Raw genomic sequence first — 24,295 nt, forward strand, 5'->3', positions numbered from 1 at the left:
ATCCGTGAAAGAGGACCCACTCCATATGTAGATATAAAAAGCTGAATCTAAGGTAACGAAAACACAATTCTTATTTTCAGGTGATTATGAAATAATTCATATGATATTCCGTTTATGCAAATATATGTCCCTAAATCCTACACACTGGACCTTCATATAAATACTTACAGATTAAGGGAGCGATCACACCGAGATGAAATGCTAGAAACGTGACGCCAGTAAAACCATTGTTTTCCTATGATACGGCGCATCTGACCGGCGTTCAAACGTCTTTTTAGACGGGCATTTTTCCGGCGTCTTTTTAGACGCACGTTTTTGTAGACGCTTCTTTTTAGATGCGCGTAGACACTGAAAAGTTCAAATATTTTCAACTTTTTTGAGCGTCAGACACCAGTAGCTAGCGCGCATCGAATAAGCGCTTCCAGCGTTCAAGCGTCTTTGAAGCGTCCGCGTCTCATTTCTGTATGATCAGCCCCGAAGACTTGTAGTTCAGAGACTGCGAGGTTTTGAGCTGTTTTTATAGATTTAGAGTTCAGCCCTCAGACTCCACTCAAGCCTTTGGCAGAACAAGCTTTTTCTTGATGACACGTCTCCAAGACATCACTAGAAATAACAGCACACTTGTTACAGCCAAGAGAAAACAGTTTGTGAGATTGTGAGAAGCACAGTGACCTGAGGCTTCAACAGAAAATCTTACAGGTGTTAAAGGCCGTACTGCTACTTCCATGTGTCAGAAAAAAAATCATTATTGTTATATAATTATTAACTTTGTACTAATAAAACTAAAATGTCACGTAAATTAAACACACAGGTAAGGAAACAGTTTTCCTGATCCCCTCATCAACGAGCAGTTTGACTCTAAGGAAGAGAAATAAAAGACCATCTCTTACAGATCAGTTTTCAACCGCACTGTAAAAGCTAATGAGGGACTACACAGTACCTGGAATGTGGGAAAAAATGAATTGTAACGTGAATTTACACAAATACAACCATTTGGGAAATCAGATACATTTATTGAACTCTGTCACACATTCTGCAATAATTAAAATTTGATAAACCACTGCAGGCTCATGTTTATTTTTTTTTAAACAAAGTTGTAAACAATCACCTTTGTGCCAAAACAGTCTGCTCCGCCTGCTGATGGGCTTTAAGTGCATTTAATTTTTAATATAGTAAAATCTCAACATATAATACTCTCAGGTTAAAACAGTCCTGACAGCATCAGTCTCAGTATTGTGACGAGTAACATTCCCCTACATGCTTTAAATTTAGCATTTCAGACTCCCGCTCAGCAGCAGGTATTATTATTCCTGCAGGACACTGAAACAACTGAACCCAATACGAGCTGAATGACTGAATGCCCGCCATTCAATTTCCTGAGCTGAGTCTGGATAGCAACTCTGCCTTCACATGCTGCAAAGACTCTTTTCCTCTCTTAAGAATTCTTGTCCTTGGAGCTAAAATCCTGTTTGATGGGTCCTGATTGCGAGGTCCAAAGCTTGTTTCCCTCAGGGCCAAGGTCACACCGGTTTCCCCAGCTCCAGCCTTCCAGGATCAGTCCTCCTCTGAGGAGAGCTGGGCTCCTTCATCGTGAACCTCTCTGTAGGCAGCCATGGGGCCACTGTCAGGAGTGTAGCTCCCCATAGAGATCTTCAATCCCTCAGACAGTTTCTGGGCTGCCAGCTTGGCCTGCAACTCCTGAAATTAAACACAGAGAGAAAGTTGACATGAATAGGCTGGTAAACAGAAAACAAGAACATTATTATAAAGCAGCAGAGCCATAGCTATTAAACCCTCAACAAAAGTAGGACTGATAATGAGCTTAACAGGCCTCCTTAAGTTGACAACAGCACACTGTTTGACGTTTGGCTCTGAAGTCATTACTTTAGATGTGAAGGGATACACGATGCCTTCAGTGCCTGAACGCTGCCCTCTAGAGATGACGGAGGGATCTGATGTGGACTTTAATAGAATTCATGCTTGGATTCATTATTAATTAATTCCACACTTGATGAAATCACTGCTGCCAAATAAATATAAATAAATTAGTTTGTTGTAATAACATTTCCATAGAAACTGAGAGTTGTTTTTTTTTAAATTTCACTTTTATTTATTTTTTTTTTATTTGTGGTTGATAAAACAACAAATACAAAAAATAAAGAAAAAAAATTCTTGTTTCTCGCTCACTTTACAGGGTAGTTGCATTTCTTTTTCAATCAGTTTTCTTAGTGTTTTTGTTAACAGGAAAAAAAATATATAATAATAATAAATAAAAATAAAATAATAAAATGCCCATATACACCACACTCACATACTTCAGGGTTGCTATTTTAATCTATTACTCTGCATATTATGATTGTATTTAAGATGTTTTGTTTTTTAGCGTTTAAAATCAGATTAAAATAATCAGAATAAAGTTTATTACCAAGTAGGTTTTCACCTACAAAGAGTTTGCTTTGCTGTTTGGTGCATACAATAAACCTATTAAGAGAAAAAGAAATGTATAGTAATGCAACAGTCAAGAACATAAACAGAACAGAAAAATTACAATAAAAACATGAAAAAGATATTTTAAAAAATACTGTAACATAACAAAGCCAGTTGTTTCAGAATGAGAAAGCTGTGGAGTTTTGTGCAGAATGTGCAAAAATATTTATCAGAGGATGTGGAAAATTTCACAGTACAGATAAGACGTGTGTTGATGTAGCATACAGGGATAGGGGGATAAGAGTCTGTGTCAGTGGGGCCTTTTTGATGAGGCCATCTGCAGATGGAAAGAAACCGTTTCTGAGGCGTAAGGTTTTGGTCCTGATAGACCGCAGCCTCCAAAACGACTTTGGTACTGTGTGAAAAAACGCAGCACTCCCATTCATTTGAACGGGCGGGGTTTACACACAGAGGGCTCCAGAAAATAAAGTGGGGTCCAGAAAAATAGTTGAACATGCACAACTTTTGTTTGACCACAACACTATGACATCCAGTAAGGCGCTGTGGTAGCCAATCAAATATGTGCAAGTGCACATCTCCGGTAATTACTTTTTCATGCAAATGTCACATTTCTATTATTTACACGTATAGATAAAATTAAGCTGATTAAACCACAGTGAGTAACATCCCTTCTCATAATATAAACCAAGGGGTTCTGCAGACACTTAAATTCAGTGCTTTTTAAAGACCTTTTTAAGTAAGAAGACAAGATTTTCAAGATATAAGACAGATTCTTTGGGAAAATCATCTTTTTCTTATTCAAGTACTGCAGATAAGAATAAAGGTAAGTTGTGTAAATGTGATCAGAAGTATTATTTCATGTAGGGAATATGGTTATTAGAGTGAGTTAGACGATCTATTTTTACCAACAGGTAAGTGCAGGGGTAGATTTTGGATTTTTAACATCAGAGATGTGAACCTTCAGGCAGAAGAGCTTGACTCATTTTGACAAAAAGAAATTAAAAGATGGATATATGAAAGTGTCTGTGGCAATTAAGACCTCACAAATTCAAATTTCTAATATTAATAAAATTGAATTTAAGACACTGTAAGATATTTTAAGGACCTGCAAACACACTGTATAAAACATTGTTCAGTGTTTTGCAGACTGATATGTCCCCAGAACAAGTATTTTTTACCTAAACTGGATTTTCTGGATCACAATTTTATGCATTTCTTAACACAGGGCTGTTTTTGGTCTGAGCTCCCACAGAATGTTAATTATTTTGCCATGACTGATTGTAACTAAGTCATTCAAATACCTTTACCTCAACATGCGGCCACCCAGCAGCGTGAGTAGTCTTATTCATTTTAGTCTGCCGAATGTACACGCTGGAAGTATAAGTGTGTGGAGGACTCAGCTGCACTAACCTGCTGCTTTTTGGTTTGTTCCCTCAGGAGAATGGCCGACTCATCCAAAGACAGAAGCTGGACCGGACTGTGGTGGAGAGGAGGGAGTTTGGCTGCAGTGATGTCATCCAGGTGTTTTCTGTCCCGCTCCCTCCTGGCCTGAGCAGAAAGCGGTGATGAGCCTTCAGAAGACTGGCTGGGTGACGAGGATCCTGATGGAGAGATGTCACTTCTGTTGGGTAGCCTGAAAACACAATTGAGAAAAAGTTATTTACAATAAGAACTTTGGGAGAAAGCAAAATGACGCACAATGTGAATGAATGAAATTGGCACAAAGTATTTTTTGTATTTATATTTACACAAGTAATCATCACATCATGAAACAAAGTCTACTCACTGATTTGGTTTGAATTTTTGCTTCCTGGTAGCTGGTGTCTTCTCCGTTTTTTCCAGGACAGTTACATAGTGAGGCTTCTTTGGTGTTTGCTTTCGGAGGAAGTAATTGTCTCTTGCTGTGCTGTTTAATGCGTCTTTGGACTCGCTACTGAAACCAGTACTAGTTTCAGACACTCTGACCCTTTCCAAGGCCTCCACAAGGTCATTCTCTTTTGTCCCATCAGAGTTCAGAGAGGCCCCAGCAGCAGCCGTCTCCATGGTTTCACCAGCAGCTGCTCTGGAGACAAACCGGTCCTGTTGCTCATTCAAAGTGTTATTTTCTAGCACATGAGCTGAGACAGGTAATGTCTCCCTGTCCTGTACCGCATTGCTTGCAGCAGCCTCAATTTGCCTGTTGAGGTGTGAGTCTGCTGGTGTGTTGGGGATATCACGCCGTTGCAAAGTGAAAGCTTGCTGATACTTGGACTGTAACTCTGTCCTGGCAGCGGACACCAAGCCCTGTCTCCTCTCCTCTTCATCATGATGTTCAATGGCAAGGCGCAGTTTCTCTGCGAAGTCCTTTATTTTTTTCCCTTTGTCAGGAAGATTCTGTACAAACCTCCTAAGAAGAACACAAACACGTCATTTCATGCTGGATTCAAAACAGTCACACCAAGATACAGACAGGAGACAAACAAAAGAGATAGATACTACAAGTCTCTCAAAGTCTAATGAATGAACACCTTCTTCAAAAAGTTTTTTTTCAGTATGTTGCTTTGATGATGGGGATGGAGTCACACCAAACTCATAGGCGTTCAGATGGGTTGAGACAGCATTTCATTCACATCATTTTCTTTTTCATGAAACCATTCGCTGACCCTGTATGAAATGATCTGCACTTCTGTTTTTTAAGATTATTTTTGGGGCTTTTTTATGCCTTCATTGGACAGGACAGATTAAGTGTGAAAGGAGGATAGAGAGGGATGGTATGCAGCAAAGGGCCATGGGCTAGAATTGAACCTGTGGCCGCTGTGGCAAGGACATTGCCTTTTTTACATGAGACACCAGCACTAGCTACTGAGCTACTGGGCACCCCATGATCTGCATTTCTCAAGTTTCTCTATTCTTTATTGAGTTTTTTCTTTTTCACTCTTCTGTGTTCTCACAGCCAACATTCAAATCGTTGTGTAATCATACTAGTATTGCAATATTGTATATTCTATAGGACTTAACACTGCTGTAGAACAATAATAGATGTGCTGGGCTGTTTTGACCATAGTCTGTTCCTTCCTTGACATGCTTGACATAGTCACATTTGAAACTGTTCAATTTTAGGGAATAAATAATCCAAAATGTATAGCACACAGACACAACTGTGTTCAAAACTACAGCCAGAGAGAAATAAAAAATCAACTTTTGCACATCTATGTATGCATGGTCAAAAAGGCATCATAAACATAAGAAAGCCTTGAGCTACTTCCTCCCAGAAACACTTTTGTCCACCAATCATTTCATTTAAATGTGACAGAGTCTTATGCTTGCTTACAACACAGTTTAAATTTATGTTATTGAGCACAGAGATGATTAGTGAACCTGTAGATCTACATTTTGTAGTGGAAACCAACATCTGTGCTTTACTGATGGGCAACAACACAACAGTGTAGTGGCTCTGTCACAGTAGATCTATAATAACTTCATAACCAGCTCTCATTACAGCTAATAAAGCTTATTAGTGTGGCTAGTGTCTCTTCTGTCACACTGTTACAATAGTTTCAAACTACGCCAAGAAGTGCCACCCTGAACTTAGCCCTCAGTTTTCGCCTTCTCAGGTGTCACACACTGGTGGCACAACTGTTTCCTGTACATGTATTTGTATATTTGTGTCTAGTAGTGTGAACTTACTTGTTAGAGAGTATCTTCTCCTGTCGCAGGAGCAGTTCTTGGAGCTCCTCTTTGCTCTGGTGTCTCAGGTCTCCCACCTGTCCCTGGCGCTCCGTCCACGACGAGGACATCATCATCACTGTTAGCTAGTGACGGTTAGCTAACGGTCACAAACAACATGAGCTAGCGTCTCTGTTCAGTTTGCGACATTGAAACTTTAGTCATACGTTAACAAGCTCAAAACTCCGTCTGTTAACCGAGTCTGTCATAGTTAGTGAGTTTTAGAGACGTCTAATAGCGGCAGGTTCACTTCTTCAACGACATGAGACAACAACATTTCAAAGTGGGTTTCTTCCTCTTCTTCGTAGGCGGAAGTGAAACGTGAGGTGTAGCTCTACCGCCCCCTCTGTATAGGACAGTGTACTGCACCTCTGCTCCATGTCACAGCCAGTGAAGGTGATTTGCTGCCCTCTGCGGGTCAAATGTAGTCAAGAGCCGCAAGTTTAGATTTCAAATAGTTGTCTGTGAACTTGTGACAGTTCCTTATGTGAGATATTTCTGTCGTCTCTGTGGAGTCACTTTTAACAGGCGTCACGTCTCAGATTTTCCACAGCTGCATTCACCAGTCCGGATGTTTTCCACCCACTGTGACAACCCATTTCTCACTGAGCGCAACAAACAATGACCCTACTTCAACCAAGAGGTTACAGCTGTGTCCTTTCTGTCTTCTCTCCGAGTTCAAAGTCAGTTCAGCGTTTGGCTGCACGCAGCTGCACAGTTTGAATAAAATCTCGGTAGACTTTATCTCACTAGTTCTTTTCAAAAAAATATATTTGTATTTGCTTTATTCACCTTTATTATCTCCTCTACAATGTAATGCATGTATTAGGCATTTATGTCTTACGTACCATGTCTAATCACACCAGATAACAGTGGTGGACCTTGCAATAGAGGACATGGACGATTAATCTGTTCATCAGTGAGGGATCATCACAGTCAGAGTATGCTAGAGGAGGGCTGCCCAAACTTTTTTTTCCCATAGAGGGCCAGGAGTAAAAATTGATGGTGGGCCAGACACCTAAAGTTAACACCTACCATATCATATTGTAATATTTTGTATCGTATCGTATTGTATTGCACTGCATCGTATCATATCGCATCGTATCGCATCATATCGCATCATATCGCATCGTATCCTATCCTATTGTATTGTATCACACTGTATCAAATGGTAGCATATTGTATCATATCATATCGTATTGTATCATATCTCAACACATTGTAGCATATAGTATCGTAGCATATCATGCCGTATCGTTTCTTAAAGATGTTTCGTCACTCTGCTGGCTGTGCTCAGATTATGGAAAATAATTAATAATAATAATTCGGGATTCTAGATACATAAAGAAATGAAAACAGCATAAACATATACTGTATATTAGAATTTTTTTAAAATTAATTTTAATTTTTTTTTAAAGAATCATCTGGTGGGCCAAATCAAGGCTTATACTGGTAGGAAGCTTGCCTAGAGTGCCGAATGTGTTAGGTACGGCACTGCCAGACAATGTTAAACATTGATGGCTTTGTTATATATTTTTTGTTTTCTTGACATGTACCCTCATCCCCTCTTCTAATCAAAATCCCACAAACTAATGGAAACAAGTGCATTATGTGTGCTTCATGGTTATCAAAATCTGAAGCCCAGAATTGGATGTACTTTACTGATAATATCACTGAGTGCACACTTTAGATTTTGTTCTTTTAATCCTGATCCTAATTCTGCCAAATGTCTATTTCTACCTTTTTGTTTTCATGGACTACACACGGCTTGAGAACCTAAACATCTTCTGCAACATTATTTACATAAACAAATGCTCTAACACCATGTCTTACCTCATTTTGAATTAGTGTATCGTCATTGCACAATAAATGTAAATTACAATAACGAATAATATTTTGTTGAGTGAAATAGCAGAGGTAGTTTACAGATGTCTACAGATAGAAGACACTGAGCTTTTCCATTTTTAAATAAAGCTTGTGGAGTAGAGTTCAGTGTGAATGCATGACATGTAAGTGTGAAAGTGAATCATCAGAAATGGAGGGAACAGAAGACATTTATAAAGCTCCTTTTGTGTTTCTTACCAGCTACGATAAACTCAAACAATGAAGTAGTCACAGGCTTCAGGCTTTCAAGCGCTGACACAATCACGATGTCTGTGTGCTTATATAGTAAAGTCTTTATTATCCAAACATACACTGGCCTCTTACCATTAGTTGCAATATGATATGTATCGTTAAGGAAAAGGCACATCATAAAGCTTTTTCAAATACAGTCGTGGCAGTGCAGATAACAGCTGGATAATACTTGTGCCTGTGGCTCAGGAATGGCAGTCACCTCAATAAGGTCAATATCTTTAAAGTGATTGAACAGTTTCATCAATAACTGAGAAATTTACGTATATTACTATACTACCCTGTTGCCAATTCAAAGCGATTCACTCCCACCACCAGTATCAGACAGTAGGCTGTATACAAAGGCACAAAGCATGTTAATAAATATTTTGTACATATTGTGACAGTAACAAAATAATATTCATTTAATTTGTACAGAGCCGATAAAAAACGATGGGAACATACATACAGTAACTGTAACACCCTTCATGTAGGACTGAATGCTCATAGCTCCGTGAGCAACATAAGTAGGCTACATTCACTGTAAACAAAACAAATATAATCCTTCGGTACATTACTTACAAAATATTTTTACAGAGCATGAGATTATTTACACCCTACAGCAAGCAACATTTTATTATCATAGTGCTACGCTGAAAACCTACATAAGACTTTTTACATCAATCAGTTTCATGTTGTTCAACACATGTGACAAAGGAAGGACTCATATACATCTGTGTCATGGATGGTTAGTTTAATAAAGATAACCAGCAGTCCAAAAGAAGACAAAGAGAACTGGGTTTTAAAGGAATTGTTCAACATTTTGGGAATTACACGTATATGATTTCTTGCTCAGAGTTATAAGAGAGGATAAATACCACTGACTGTTTGCTAAATATGTAACTGCAGTTAAGTTGCTTTGAACGCAGCAACACACTTACAGATTAGCTTTATGCTAAGCTTACTGCAGCTACATGTAGTTTAGCTTAGCATAAAGTGCATAAAGATTGGAAACGGGAAATTAGTGGGCTGTTCCAATCCAAGAGTATCAAAATTGGCCTACCAGCACCAAAGCTCACTAATTTCTTTTTTAGTTTTGTATTTGTAAAAAACCTTAAGTCTAAAAACATCAATTTGCCGTTTAGTGGGGGGTTCAGGATTGCACTATTTTTGTTGGGATCAGTGACTCATGTCTCCACATTTGCTCCCTGTGGTGTAGTGGAGGATATATGCAGATATATGGGGTATACCCAGCTCTTTTTCTGGCCATTTATAGTAAACCCATCTATCAGAAAAATAGCCATCAGAATATACAGGACGGTTTACCCACTCTCTCTTAGGTAACCTACCAGTCTACCTAGTAGTACACACGCCTCGTCAACTCCCATCACACCACTGGTTGCTCCCATAATCTCGTAGAATGGGAAACAGGTGAATTTCCTTTCAGTTATATTTCTCCTTTCGACTTTTTGCGCTGCTTGTAGGAAGTACACCTGCCAACTTTTTCAGAAAGTCAATTTCAGAATAATTAAATCTACCACATAAGTAGTTTGACATATTTCAAACACACCCATATAGTGTAATGCATCCCCACTATGTGTCTTGAAATTGTGGTGAGACTTGAAACTAATGTGCGAAGAGGTACATTTTAACTGTCAATTGGTTAACTTTGTGGATTGACAAATAAAAGAAAAGGAAAAACAACTCCTGCTCTGTCAGTATAATAAAAAAAAATCTTAACCCCAAACAGTACCAATGGGCCGTAAATCCTTGCATGTAAATCTTGCTATTTTATCAGTGCCAGCCTTTTTACAAGCTCCTGGCGAGGGTCCTGAGCATGTGTGGTGAAAGCAGGCAGTCAGCCGAGGTTGAACAGCAGATGTTGCTCCAATCGTTTCTGGTGCCTCCACTGCCACTTGGGTTGCAGCTAGCAAGTGAGTCAGCAGATGTGTTGTAATTGTGGAGCAGGCTTTGAAAATGTTTGTAAACACTTCCTGGTAATTTTGCCAATTATGGTGCAGAACCCAAAATATGTCAACAAGCTGCTTTTTAGGTAATTAGGTGCTGTGATTATCTGGTCAGCATGGCTTTGCTCACCAGTGTCCTCCATTTTTACCTCAACCAAAGGGGTTATGTTTTCAGTTCGGTTTGTTTGTCTTGGTGGAGGGGTGTAGCATGAGTTAAGGAAGAACCCATTCAATTTTGGAGAGGATCCTAATCAAGGTGCAGCTACACAAATTATTTTTTACTTCTGTTTATATTGTGAGATAGGGCATTTGGCCTTGGTGTAGGTCTGCGTGCTGAGCGCCCTTCTCGTTATCTCTTGGCTGTTTATTGATAGGTTAATGAGCTGATAGTGAATTGCAAGAGTACGCCTTTGCTCTGCAAATGGTCGGTTGTGCTTATATAATGTATATTTGAATTTGCACAGGTCACTAGAATTGGTGTGTTTTTAATCCAGTTTGAACGCAATTACAAATAAAAAAACACACACTTTTAATTTCGGACAAGCCTGCAGGTTAGCTCTTTCCCCCTGTTTTCAGTCTTCATGCTAAGCTAAGCTACCCAGCTGCTAGCTTCATAGTTACCCCCCACAACTAGCGTGGTATCAACCTTCCCATTTCTCATGTCTCAACAAGAAAGCAAATAAATGTATTCCCCAAAATGTATAGCTTTAACTTCATAATCACTCTATGTTTATGTTTGCTGTTATTTCCATAAGTTTCATGAACGGCGTATAAACCTGAGGTACTCTTGATCTAGGTCGCAGAGAGGACAGGGAAGACGTGGATTCCTCAGAACTTGATCGTGTGTCTGTGTTTGTTTCCGCGTCCACCTCATCTGTCCCTGACTGGACTGGATTCGCAGGAGGCGAGTCAGACGGGCGGGTGTAGGGAAACATCCCACTTGATACTGAGGGGTTGGACTGCAGGAAGCGGCTGTATTGGACAGGAGTGTACCTCAGTAAACTGGACTCCAGCCTGCTGGGTGGAGGGTTGTTAGACTTGAACGTCCTTGGTTGGGTGGGCATTGTTAGATAGTGGAATGGACTTTGAGTGGGAGATGTAGGGGGTGAAGGTTGTGTGGGAGATGAAGGTTGTATCGGGAATGCAGGTTGTATCGGGAATGCAGGTTGTATCGGGGAGGATGGTTGTATTGGGAATGCAGGTTGTATTGGGGAGGATGGTTGTACTGGGAATGCAGGTTGTATCGGGGATGAAGGTTGAATAGGAGATAGAGGTTGGGTGGGAGATAGAGGTGGTGGGGGAGATAGAGGTGGTGGGGGAGATAGTGGTGGTGTGGGGGATGTAGGTTGTGAGGGGGGTGGAGGTTGTGTGGAGGGTGGAGGTAGAGTGGATGGTGAAGGTTTCACTGGTGGTGGTGGAGGTGGAGCAGGTAGTAGTTCTTGTATGGTATGGAGATGAGTTGATTCATGACAGGTAGGCTCAACATCATGCCTTTTAGCTTCTTGGCTGCAGATTAACAGTCAGACTCAGAGTGAGAAATCACCTCCAAATGAGGCACCAAAAATAACCTGATGCTGCTAAATATGTTTCTCTAACTTTGCTTCTTACCTGAGGAGCAGATCGCAGCCTACTCCTACCTCCCTGGTTTCCTCGTGGGGCCTATTCTGTGTGGACATAAAATACTTGAGCTTGTCTTCTAATTCATTATTCTAGGAAAAAGGAAAAGAGGAAACAACACTGTCAGGTCAGCGACATGCAAAGGACTGCAGTCCCTTAACATGTGAAAGTGACAGAAAGGTGCAGTGACATGAAGAAACCATGCAGACATTGGTGACAGCTCAGGATATTGAGTGCTCAGCAGCAGCCCAGATGATCATCTGTAATGTAGTCATGCAGTAGATCACCACACCACACCAAAATCAAAACACACAGTGAACAAACAGCCGAGCATTTTTTTTTCTTACCTCACACTCCACTATCGCGATTCTGTCCAGGAGCTCTGAGATGAACATGTCCTTCTGAGCAACTTGAGCTCGCAGTGATTGAACCTTCACAGAAGGTTGAAAATAATTAGCATGTGTTCTCAGTCGGATCCTTTATCTGCTTAGTTTATTCAATCCATTATTGTGATCTTCCTGGATTGTTCGCATAATTTACTCATATTTTTTTTGGAAGTTTCCTTGAAATAACGATATGATTTGGTGATATTTATATATATAAAAAAAACATGAATGAAAAGGGAGGCTACACTGAAAACACCAAATATTAATAACATCTTAGTCACTGATCGAAGAAGTGATCCAAAATACATATTAAATGGACATGCACTTGTACAGCGCCCTTCTAGTCATCCAACTACTCAAGGCGCTTTTTACACTACGAGTGATATTCACCCATTCACACACTGGTGGCCGAGGCTACCATACAAGGTGCCACCTGCTACTCAGTTTTTAACACTCTCACACCCATGGAACAGCCATCAGGAGCAATCTGGGGTTCAGTATCTTGCTCAAGGACACTTCGACATGCAGACTGGAACCGTGGATTACACCGCTGATCCTCCGATTGGTAGAGAGGGTCAGAGGTAGAGCGGGTCGTCCACGCTCTACCTCTGAGCCACAGCCGCCCAATTTAGTATATCAAATGGTTTTATCACTACTGAGTTTAAAGGTAAACTGCTTACAGTCTGTGCAAGAACGTGCATACTTCTGAATTGGATATCAGACAGAATTCCAACTAAAACACAGTGGCATATGGTCATACTTGTATATATTTCTTTAGATTATGTGACATGTATCCTGCACTTGAAGGATGATGCGCTCCATACAACATGGGAGCCTTTTATGTCCTATATCGGAATGGATATTTCAGCTATTCTTACAAGAGGGATTATGTAGTGGGGGACTAACATGACTTGTCATTTGTTTGTCTTGCTTTTAGTTTTAGTGTGTAATTCATTTATAGATGTTTGATCTGTGAGCCAAGTTGAGTTGTTTGGATTGCATATTCTGATGAATGTTATATGTATTGTTTTGCCCTAAAAAAAATCAATAAACATATTGAAAAAGAGAGCACCAAATATGCATTCATTATTCATCTATTATTGAAAATTTGTATGTTTGCCTGTAGACAAATTTAAAGGTCTACCATGCAGGATTGTTACTGTTTTTAAACAAGTATGCCATCGAAGGTTTGGTGTTTCGCCTCGCTATAGTTGTGTTTTTTCAGCGCTGTGTCTCTTGGATGCCTGCTGCTCACAGTCTGGCATCTGGTTACTACCTTTTAATAAGGCCTCAAGCCCACCTGAACGCTGTGGGGGTACACAACTTTAAACATCTCAAACACAGGAAATTAGAAAATCCAGGCAGAGTCTCTGCAGAAAAATACACCACCACACACTGCCAGTGGGTCATAAATGATGACTGAGAGGGATCACTTCTGTATGAGGCTGTACATTGTTTTGTTTTGTTTTTTGTTTTTTTAGGCAAATCTTGCACAGTATATCTTTAACATGTTTGGTTAACCTGCTGTGCACTGACTATAAGACTTTCTTTTACACTAGTGACTCTAGTGTTAGAATGTATTGAGAAGTGTATGAATTGGACACTGTCTCTATTTTCTGCAAAACTTACTTCCAGGAATGTTCTTGGAAATTATTCAGAAATTACACACCAATAAAACAGAGCATTACGAGAAGAAAAGAAAACAGCCAATGCAACACGAGAACAGAACAGTGATACATTACTATGGACGCTGAATATAAGGAATAACTTCCTGGAAAACCAAACTGTACTATGAGCTCAAGAGGGAACAGTTAGAACACTAATAATGCCTTTTAATCACTTCACCATTTATCTTTAGCTCATGAGTATGTATCTTAACCACTAGACCAATGCAGTGCCCCACCCATTGTTGACTCTGAGTCAGATCATGTTTTATACTCCCTGCGTGCGTTGATCTCATCCACATTCTGGACGGTAAACAAACTTCTACTACTTTGGCTGACATATGCATCTCATCCACACCCTTTATCAAAACACCGGTAGATCAGAAGACCCGATCGGATTTCAGACACGGATAAATAAACTCTCCTCACCTCCTCGATCATTCCTTTGACTTTCCTCTGTTGGCAGAACACCATGTCGTTCAAGTGTTTGATTCTCTCACGGAGATCCACAGATTCAGCTTGCAGCTCTTTGGACCTAAATAGAGTTAAACCCAGAATTAAATCCAGGTGAAAAGGTGTTTTATCTTTTCCAAAAATGTGCAGCCAGGCCACATGCTTCTCAGATCAAGAATAACAAACTTTGAAAGGGAAAAAAATGACTGCTGTACTCTGTTAAAAATGCACCTCCACCAAAACAAAACTGTATTACTTGAAGCATGAATGTGTCTTTTTAACCTTAGAAATGATCAGTCTAGACTCAAGGTCCTCTTATTAGCTTTTATACGTCAGGTGGCATAGAACATGAAAATCTATGAGATCAAACTCAATGACAACATAATAAACTCCAGCTGCTGATAAAGACTGTGTGATGCAGTTAAAAGCTCATAAAAAGCTTGTAAGTGACCCTTGAGTTTAGCTTGTTTCATCACACTGGTGAGTGTATTTATTTGGACTCTCTTTTCATACTTTTTGACTACACTTGCATCGGTCTGGTCTGTCAGCTCCAGCAAGCGTAGGCGCTGTTCACATTCCTGCAGCTTCTTGCAGAGCTGACTTTTTTCCTGTAAAAATATTTATTTCATTTATGAGGTTTATCATCTGCTAAAAGTGTAGAGCGATTTTTGTTACGTTAATATTTTTGTTTTACCTTTCCCATACAGTCCAGCAGACGATCCAGTTCAATAATCCTCTGGTCCCTCTCCTCAATCTTGGCCTCTGCAATCCTGATATTTCTCTCTGCTTCCTCCAGTCGCCTGATGTACTCATCGAGTTGGGCCTGTGTGAGCAGAAATACATTTCAGTTTATATGATGGACTGCTTTTGAAATGGCTTGTCAAATGTTCAAAAACCAGACACGTTTAATGACATCTTGAGGGCTCATCTCATCTCATTGGTTTCTATTGGCAGTGAAACTGTATGTGATGAGCAAATGAATAAGGAGTAAAGAATGCAGACCTGTAGCTTTTCAATCTCCTCCCTGTGTTTCCGTTGTTCCTCCTGCAGCTTCTCGTCGTACTCCCGCTGGAGCTTTTCTGAGAGCTTCTGCATCGCCTGATTGTGAGCCTCCTGTGCAGACTCCACCTGGACAATTCACAGCACAGCAAAAATTAAGCTGATTATTCCATATTGACACTAGAATAAAAGATTCAGGTGCAGCTGATGTGTTGCACTACTGCGGTGAGATGATCTGTCATCAAATCTACAGGATCAAAGCATGCTGCTGGATCTGCTATTCGTCATATCACTGTTATTAACTCATCAGACTGTTTTGTATCAGGCTGTTCGAGCGTCACACCAGCTGGGTGACCAGTATCTCCATGAATGTGCCAGAGCAGGTACTTCCACTGTAATGTTTTGTGGATGCATTAGGGTTTGTGTGAATGAGTGAGTGTGAGCTTGCACACAAAGAGATATGTGATTACCTGCAGTTTCAAAGACTGGTTTTCAACCTGCGCTGCTGCCAGCTCCTTCTCCTTTTCTCTGAGTTCTTGTTGTGTTTTCTCACAGGTGCTCCGCAAACTCTTCACCTCATCTTTCACGCCGACCCTTCTCTGACAGTTCTCCAGAAGGGATTTCTGCAAAGGAAACGTTTCTTATCAAGTCAGCCTTTTCTGTGACGGCATGCAGCTGTCGCAAATTCAGTGACATTGATTTGTTACCTGCAGGCTGATGTTGGAAGATATGAGGGAGCTGTTCATCTGATCGAAGCTCTCCATGGCTGCCGTCCGGACCCTCACCTCTGACTCCAGACTCCTGCGATGTGAATTGGCAGCCTGCAGATGCACATGGCAAACTATTCAGATTTATTCACAGCTTCACAGACTGGAGGTTTGATGAGGGAGTTTGGAGCAGTCACACGGTGTTACATAATTCATTACCCTGATTTCCTGTGAAAGCTTCTGCATTGATTGCTGCATTCCTCCGAACTGCCCGTACATCCGCTCTCTCACCTTCTCCAAAGAATCTCTCACCTGTATACACAACGTAGAGATATTATCTACATAACATCCCATACAGCTTTGAACAGGATGATGCGTTGACCTGAAGGCTTGACTTCTTGTTGTGTTAGTTTCCACTCACCTCCCTGATGTACTTCATCTCATCCTGAAGGTGACTGGCCGCCCACTCGCGTGCCATCACCTCCTGCTGTCTGTCCGAACCCATCCGCTGCACTACGCCATACACTTTGGGCCCATGATGCTGCAGCGAGGTCTCTGGCACCCCATTGGTCATATCTCCGAGGTGCTGAGGGAGACAGGATCGCACCGGTCAGGTTTCTGTAGCCACCCTCCACCGAGGCTGACTTCTACTGTCTTTGTGTTTGTGTATTCGTGTGCTCACTTATGTGCATACATGCACACTTTCAAGTGCATCTCATGTTTGTGTGTTTGTGTGTGGATGCACATGCCTGCATATGTACACTTGTTCAGGTATTTCCAGCACTACTGCTGCTGAGCACTGGAAACAGGAGGCTGGGAACAAGTGGCTAAAAAAGTGCAGGGTGTATTGAGGGTGTCATGTTTCTGCAACCCAGTACATGAGCTGCTGTTGCCGTGTCTGCCTATTGTACCTGCAGCAGCCGGGCAACCGATGAAAACAGATGCACACCAGCAGAGAAGAAGTGCAGCATTTTAAACAATGTAATAACTAAATAACAAAATACAATTATAGCATGGCTGCAGATACATTACAGTACTGAAGCTTAGAGATTCAGTTTCTATAAATATTTCAATACTGTAGTGGAAGGGGTAAATATTTTCTCTGGAAATTAGAAAGAACTTAATTTGGGGCTGAAACTAATCTGTGTATATAGATAACCAGATAGATAGATAGACTTGAGACATCGAATTTGTTACAGTCATCTACAAGCATCTGTTCATGTTGAATATCATTGAATACATTATTAATGACAGCCTCAAGGTGCACGCACGGAAACGTGCTTTTACAGAGGGATGACGGTGACACACGTGCTGAAGCAGTGGCAGTGTCATGCCTATTATTCATGTGTTGGATGTGGCTGTCTACCTGCTGAGGTGACTCCCTGCCAGCTGGCCTCTCTCTTTGGATCAGCCCATTCTTCTTCTTCCATGCCCCATTGACAGCCTTCTCTTTCTCAGCCTACAGGAACAAAAAGTAACAACAAATATTCAATATTGCTGTTGTGGATAATTCAAGACACTCCAGGTGTGGACCCTGGAAAGTAAAAAATACATGTATTATTATTTTTGTATTGTGTGCAAACATTTCACAGCACTGACACCTTCTAACTAGCAAAGTTTCTGTTGCAATAAGACACGTCGTTGCAATCTGTCAACAAGACCAAGAATGCAAGCAAACTCTTTTGCAAATTTTTGCTATTTTCTTATCATTTTCTACCTCATTCTGTCCTTATTTAAATATGTTGCATATTTTTCTCATTGCATGTGAATACTCTATTTTGTATCTACTACGTGGAGTTGAAGCTAAGTTTGTTTGTTTATGTCACTACGACAATGTTGACTAAGTTGTAGTGGGTATGGGTAGGGTTTCACAGGTTTCAACTGTTAAATAAGCAATAATTTGGGGGGTGGCGTGTACAAAAAACAATTGAATTTAATCAGATAGATAGATAGATAGATAGATAGATAGATAGATAGATAGACAGACAGACAGACCTATTACCCTGTAAAAGAGGCACCAGTCTCCACAGCTCTCAGAGATAAGAATGAGGAGGAACTGGAACAAAGACGCCATTGTTGTGTGGTGGACACAGCCGAACCTCACATTTCTCCACCACTTAATCTACAGAGGACGCGCTGTTGAGAAATGTTGAAGGCCGGCAAATAGGCGGATGTGAATTCCAGCAGATGGGAGGGAAGAACAGCCATCTTTATGTTTTAACAACAGGGCAGCCTCCCTCTCTGAGAGAGAGCCCAGAATAACAATGCTCTGTGTGCTGTCACTTCAGCTTTGAATTTTACAATTTTAGTATTTGACTACACTGGTGACAATGTTTACCTGCTTCTTGTGACTGAAACTACTGCCGTCATGTAACGTCAGTGGAAGAAACAGACAGGGTTTCTGTTGTTTTGTTGCTTTAAGAAGGATGAGCTCCTCATAGAAGTCACAATCTGGATCACGTTAACACGTAAAAACTGCATAGAAATGCCCCCTTAAAGGAATTACGTGTTAACTGATTGTTTTATCATATGACTATATTGTAAAGGACTTGGTTGATGAAAACAAAGAATGTGGAAATGAAATCCAATGATGTAGGTGTAGAAACCTATATATGTAGCAACTGTGTCTAAGCCCTGTGTGTGTGTGTGTGTGTGTGTGTGTGTGTGTGTGTCTGTGTGTCATCATGGTGCATATGTATTACATCTCATCTAGGCCATAGTCATTGGTTGGATTGTGTCGACGATGTGTCAGGTTGCAGGATACACCCGTTCTAATTTTATGGAGAATAACCACTTTAACCAGCTTCCCTGCTGAAACATAATATCTCTGGATTCCTCTGACAGAGCATGTTTCTGTCACTTCCTTCCTCCTCGATTAACCTCACATCTTCCCTTTTTCTTTTTTTTCCCACAGTCACACGCTCAAAAATACGCAACTGACCTTTATTTGACCTTCCCTCCCGATTACATTTAAAATCACAGATTGAGTAGAAATTTGTTTAAGCAAACGGGCCATGTCTAAATAATTGAAATAAGAAATTGGAGCCTGCTCAACACTGTGTCACTTTTGAACACTGTGCTGGTATTTTAACTAAATGCTGTTGCAACAGCAACAAAGTTATGTGTCACAGCAGCAGCAGCTGCACAAAACACTAAGTTCAGCTCTGAATGCATAATGAGCACATGAAGAGGACACAGAGAGATGAGTTTTTAACCGCTTGAACCCTGATTTTCCTCTTAATTTCCTCTAGAGTGGCTTCAAAGTTATGTTTTTCCACACTGCAGATTCATATGCAAATTATGTGTAAGCTCATTTTAGCACTTCAGTGAATTTAGCTTAGTTATTTGGACATACATGTGTAAAAAAGAAAGACACTAAGCATTAAGACAAGTTTGAACATTGTGCGGGAGAGGTTACAAGCAAAAAATGGCTTATGAAGGTACCTCAACTACTAAAAAACAATAATCAAAAACATAAGAAATTAAATTAAAGGTTTTAAGACTAAGCAGCAACACAGAAATAAATTACAAAGACAGTCATGAAGTGTTAAAAATCTTTCCAAATTAGAGTCCTTTTCAGATGTTTTTGTTTTTAATAACGAGACTGCAGAAGTTGATTGTATAGGATGGAAGTATGTTGTTCCAAAAATATCATCTTCTGTATTTCAGTGAACATTGATTAAGTGAAGCATTTGTACAATAAATATGAAGCTACTGTGAGAACCTGGTTAGCTTAGCTTAGCACGAAAACTGGAAATGGGCTAAAATAGTTTAGCCTGGCTCTGTCCAAAGGGGAAAAAAATCTGCCTAGGAGCACCTCTGACGCTCATTAATTGCACACTCCCCTTGCCTTAAAACAACAAATGATCATTTTAATGAGTTTTTGTAAGTATAAAACAATCAAGATCAATCATATCATTATATTTGGAGGTTTAGAGGTACTGGCTAGGCGTTTCCACCTGTTTCCAGTCTTTGTGCTAACTCTAAGCAAAAAAGTGAAAATATGGATTTCCCATAATGCTAATATTCCTCCAGGGCCACGTCTTACTATTGTGTTTTTACTCTCTACATTTCCTCCAGCCATTGTTATTGCACCTTGGGCTTCAGTCGATTGTCTGTAAAAATGTGCCGCTGTGCTGTTGGAGCTGCTGATGTGTGTTCAGGCAAAACGAGCTGCACAGTTGCATGGGTGCAGAGTTTACGTCCTTACTAAACACATACTGAAGCACACGTCATCACCAAGGGCACATGTGTGTTACCCTCCACTTTATGTTCACTCTTGACCACACTGTCCTCTGCCATCAGTTCCAAAAGTCATTATCACACCCACTAAAAGGGAAGTGCATTCAGAGATTGTTGCAGCATGCTATCAGTGGAGAGCGTGGAGGTGTGGTAACTAGGCGAACACCATACTCCCTGGCCAAGGTTCATACAAAACAAACCACCATGTTGCTGTAAAGATTCTGCACTTGAAGGACCAAAAAATCCTCTCAGTGCCAACAATAAGTCAAGTTTCAGTTCACACACTCTCACTGTCAAATTCTGGCATCAGTCTGTGGACCACAGATCCTGTACACAAACAAAGGCAGGGGCAGAGCCACCTACAGCAAACACCTTCACAGCCTGCAGCACATACTCATAATCCTCACAGTCACAATGTGCACTAACAGACTCGGAGAGAGTGTAATTATGCAATTCTTTAAGGACATTCAAATTGATGTTTGTGTAGTTAGTAGTGTTTGTACTGAGTTTGTACTGTGCCGCAGGTGTCTCAGGTGTGATGTCAGAAAAAGTCTGTTCAGCAAAAGTGTTTTAAATATTTTCTATTGTATGGAATAGATTTATAACACAGAGTCAGAGGTGAGCTTTGAAGTCAATGTGAAACAGCTGTGTGTGCATTATCACATGCACACACCCTCCTGCCATGATTGTGTAACTGGTCCAGATGATAAAACACACATAAATCTCAGTGGTTCTTTATTTGTATTATATGATGAATTAATGTTGTATCTTCAGCGCTTATCATTCTTCCACATCACCACTTTTTTAGAGCGCCTTTGTGTGTGCGGTTTGAGTTAACTCCATTCATTAAACCTTTACCTATCTAAACAGGGCTGTCAAGCAAGACTTATAGGCAGGAAGTAGCATGCTTAATTGTAGAATTTCAACGAGGGAGATATACACACAGACTTACTGTGTCTGAGTTTGAGGTTTTGGGCTCCTTGTTTCCATTATCTCCAGCGTGTAGAGTTAACCGGAGGCGTCTGATCCTCCTCTGAGAAAAACAAACAGACAAAAAGCAAATGAATAATGTTCTGCACGCAAATTAATGTTTGCGTTAAGTCATCATGAGAAAATATAGAACAGATGACCCTGAAACATCCCTGAAACCAGGGCTGGGAATAAGCTCCAGCCACAAGCCAAGTGCTGGTAAAATATGCAAGTGGCTGCTTCATTCACCAGCCAAAAAACAATAGTAATCTAATGAGTTGCTGGTAGGTTTTGGAAGTGGCAGGTGGATAAAAAAGTGAAGCTAAGAAATAGAACAGGTGACGAATCTCACAGACTTTAACACTCCTCTGTGGGTTTATTTATAGTCAGTGACAACAGAGCTTCAAGCAAAGTTCATGTAAATGCTGTGTAACTGCTTACAGATACATCATAATATTTAGACCACAGTCAGTTCTTTGTTTGTTTATGTAACAGACAAAAAAAGTAAAACTAGATATGTTAAAAGATTTTATTTTAAGACATTTTTCCAAAACACATTACTGCAGTCATGAACCTGTATCATACTCAGCTGACTAAGGCTCTTTATTCATTAGAAAACAATGGGAATAAGTTTAAAGGCCTGTTTAGTACAAAGGCCTGTTTTATCAGAGAGCTGTTCAAATAAACATGACAGCCCTGCCTCCTGCACACTCAGCTCCCATTACATGCTCCTGTTAGTGAACACATCCTATCACAAACATGAACTTTCAGATCATCAGGGAGCAGAAAATGTTAGCTGGGACTCAGGACATTTATCCTACTGTAAACAGACAAGAAACAAGTGGCTGCAAAGTTAAAGACAATGGGGGACAAACAGAGAAGGGTGGGAGGGGAAATACAAAACTGTTTGCAAAACACAGAGGAAGAAAAGGGGGAGACAGAGGGAGAGTTTCAATGTCCTGACTTCTCTGGGACTTCTTACCTCACTTGTAGACTCTGGAGAGTCCTCTGTTGTGGTGGTGGTGGTGGAAACAGTTCGTCCTGAAGCGTACCGATGCATGTCTCCTCTTCTGTCCACTCCTCGTTTCTCTTCCTCTCCCTCTCTGGACCTCCTCCCACCCTTCCTCTCGCTGCTCCTTCCTGAGTTCTGCTCAAACTCTCAGAGTGACCATCTGCCCCCGGCTCCAGCCAGGGAAGAGGAGGGAAATTCCACTCTGTCAAGTCTGGTCCTAGTGGTGGTCGTGGGGAGTCCACAGGGCCCTAAGGTTGCCTCTCCTTCTGTGAAAAGATCAGGTGCAATCCAGTTCCACACTTGGTAACACAAACACAGCTATGTCATTGTGATAATTCCTGCCAGACTGCTACTAACTCCACCTGGTTGACAGGCTTGTCAGTCACTCAGCAATCTTCCCTGCCCTCTGTCTCTCTCTGCCTCTCTCTCTCTCTCTGTCTTTGCATTCCCATCAGACCTGTCTGGCCACATTTCAGCTGCCTCCCTGGTCTGTGCCTCCTGCCCTGAAAGAGCAGGACTTTCACAGGGAGGGGCCTCGTACTCGGGCTGGGACAGGTGGAGTCCTTCTTATCAACAGGAGTGGCTAATAGGAGGAGCTGTGTACTGTTCACTCCACAGTTTGGCAATATCCTCATGTTACAGCTATGCATGCAAAGCTTTCTTAGAAATGCTCTACTAACTGTAAAATATTTATCCACTTTATCTATGATATTGGTCTGTTTTACAGTTCTGACAAGCAATAAACACAATGTATTTTGTTCTTTTCAGTTACTAAGTACATTTACTCAAGTACTGTATTCCATTTTATCTTATGTAATACTTCTAGTCCACATATCAGAGGTGATTATTGTTCTTTTATCAAAAGCTTGATCACTTACTGTGCAGCTGTGGAAAGTAACTAAATACATTTACTCAAGCGCTGTACTTAAGTGCAAATTTAAGGTACTTCTACATTACTTGAGTGTCTCCTTTTTATCCTACATAATACTTCTAGTCCAAATATCAGAGGTAATTATTGGTCTTTTTACTTCACTACATTTATTTAACATCCGTTCAGATTAAGATTGTTCACACAAATCACATGATCATCTACATATAATGTAATAATACAGGTTAAATATCTAACACCATATGAAGTAGTTAAAGTTAGCTCCACCTCTAACAATTACAACATTTACAGTATGGTAACCCACGAGCAATTTCCACTTGCCAAGGTGATATTCGCGCTGAATGTGGGCAGTGCGGCGTATGACGCCTACAGAGGGCTAGCTTGCTACCTAATGTTAGCTAGCCCACTGATAAATACGGCTAAATATGATGTATTGGTACATTAACCATTTTCTTACGTTCCATACCTGTCTCCTGACTCACTGCCAGCCAGGCAGCTCCTATCATGTGGGGCAGTTTGTAGTTAGTTTCATACGATATCAGCTGGTTAGACAAAACAAAAATCAGTGTCTCCTCCACACAAACTCTGTTACTGTTTCTTAAGGCTGCGACTTGGCCGGTCAAAGTTGACTTTAGTTTAACACTACATGATGCAAAGATGCAAATTTGCTCTGCCACTAGAAGAGAATGTATTATTTATCCCTGTGCTTGCACTGAAAAGTGGACGGGAGACATATATTCACCGATGTGAATTTTGCTCACGTGAACTGCCCTTAATGGTCCAGTGTTCAGGAGTTAGTGGCATCTAGCGGTGAGGCTGCAGAGGTGAAACTTGTTCCATGTGCCAAGTGTGTAGGAGATGCAAATATGCAAAAACATGAATGGCCCTATCTAGAGCCAGTGTTTGGTTTGTCCTACTGTAGAACAACATAGTGGACCCTGTGGGAGAGGATCCGCTCTGTATGTAGATATTAACATCTCATTCTAAGGTAATGAAAACACAATGATTCTTATTTTGGGTTCATTATAAAGTAATGAAAACATAATTGTGAATATTATATAACCATAGGTGACACTAAATCCTACACACTGGAGCTTTAAGTACTACTCACATATTAATACACCC

At 40.6% G+C, this 24,295-nt stretch overlaps 1 protein-coding gene across 1 annotated transcript; it reads right to left on the minus strand.

The window, feature by feature from the left end:
* Positions 1-992: 992 nt before the first annotated feature.
* On the minus strand, positions 993-22,738 carry polr2m (RNA polymerase II subunit M). Its single transcript, XM_050050387.1, has 18 exons — positions 22,252-22,738; positions 21,253-21,333; positions 17,425-17,517; positions 16,480-16,644; positions 16,278-16,370; positions 16,059-16,172; positions 15,822-15,974; positions 15,355-15,480; positions 15,047-15,175; positions 14,866-14,960; positions 14,329-14,434; positions 12,197-12,280; positions 11,841-11,941; positions 10,955-11,738; positions 6,115-6,239; positions 4,235-4,834; positions 3,859-4,081; positions 993-1,698 (listed from the first exon to the last, which is right to left on the minus strand). Exons 1-18 carry the CDS (start codon positions 22,327-22,329, stop codon positions 1,555-1,557), a joined length of 3,294 nt encoding a protein of 1,097 aa, XP_049906344.1. The 5' UTR covers positions 22,330-22,738; the 3' UTR covers positions 993-1,554.
* Between the last annotated feature and the right edge of the window lie 1,557 nt (positions 22,739-24,295).

The sequence above is a fragment of the Epinephelus moara genome, chromosome 1 (genome assembly GCF_006386435.1).
Source record: "Epinephelus moara isolate mb chromosome 1, YSFRI_EMoa_1.0, whole genome shotgun sequence".
Lineage (NCBI taxonomy): Eukaryota > Metazoa > Chordata > Actinopteri > Perciformes > Serranidae > Epinephelus > Epinephelus moara.

Bases quoted from the DNA above. Each gene is read 5' to 3' on its own strand.
- polr2m (XM_050050387.1), bottom strand. From the start codon at position 22,329: ATGCATCGGTACGCTTCAGGACGAACTGTTTCCACCACCACCACCACA. The intron at 11,942-12,196 runs GTAAGAAAAAAA...CCTTTTTCCTAG, and splicing joins TCGCGATAGTGGAGTGTGAG to AATAATGAATTAGAAGACAA. The intron at 4,835-6,114 runs GTAAGTTCACAC...TGTTCTTCTTAG, and splicing joins GAGAAGATACTCTCTAACAA to GAGGTTTGTACAGAATCTTC.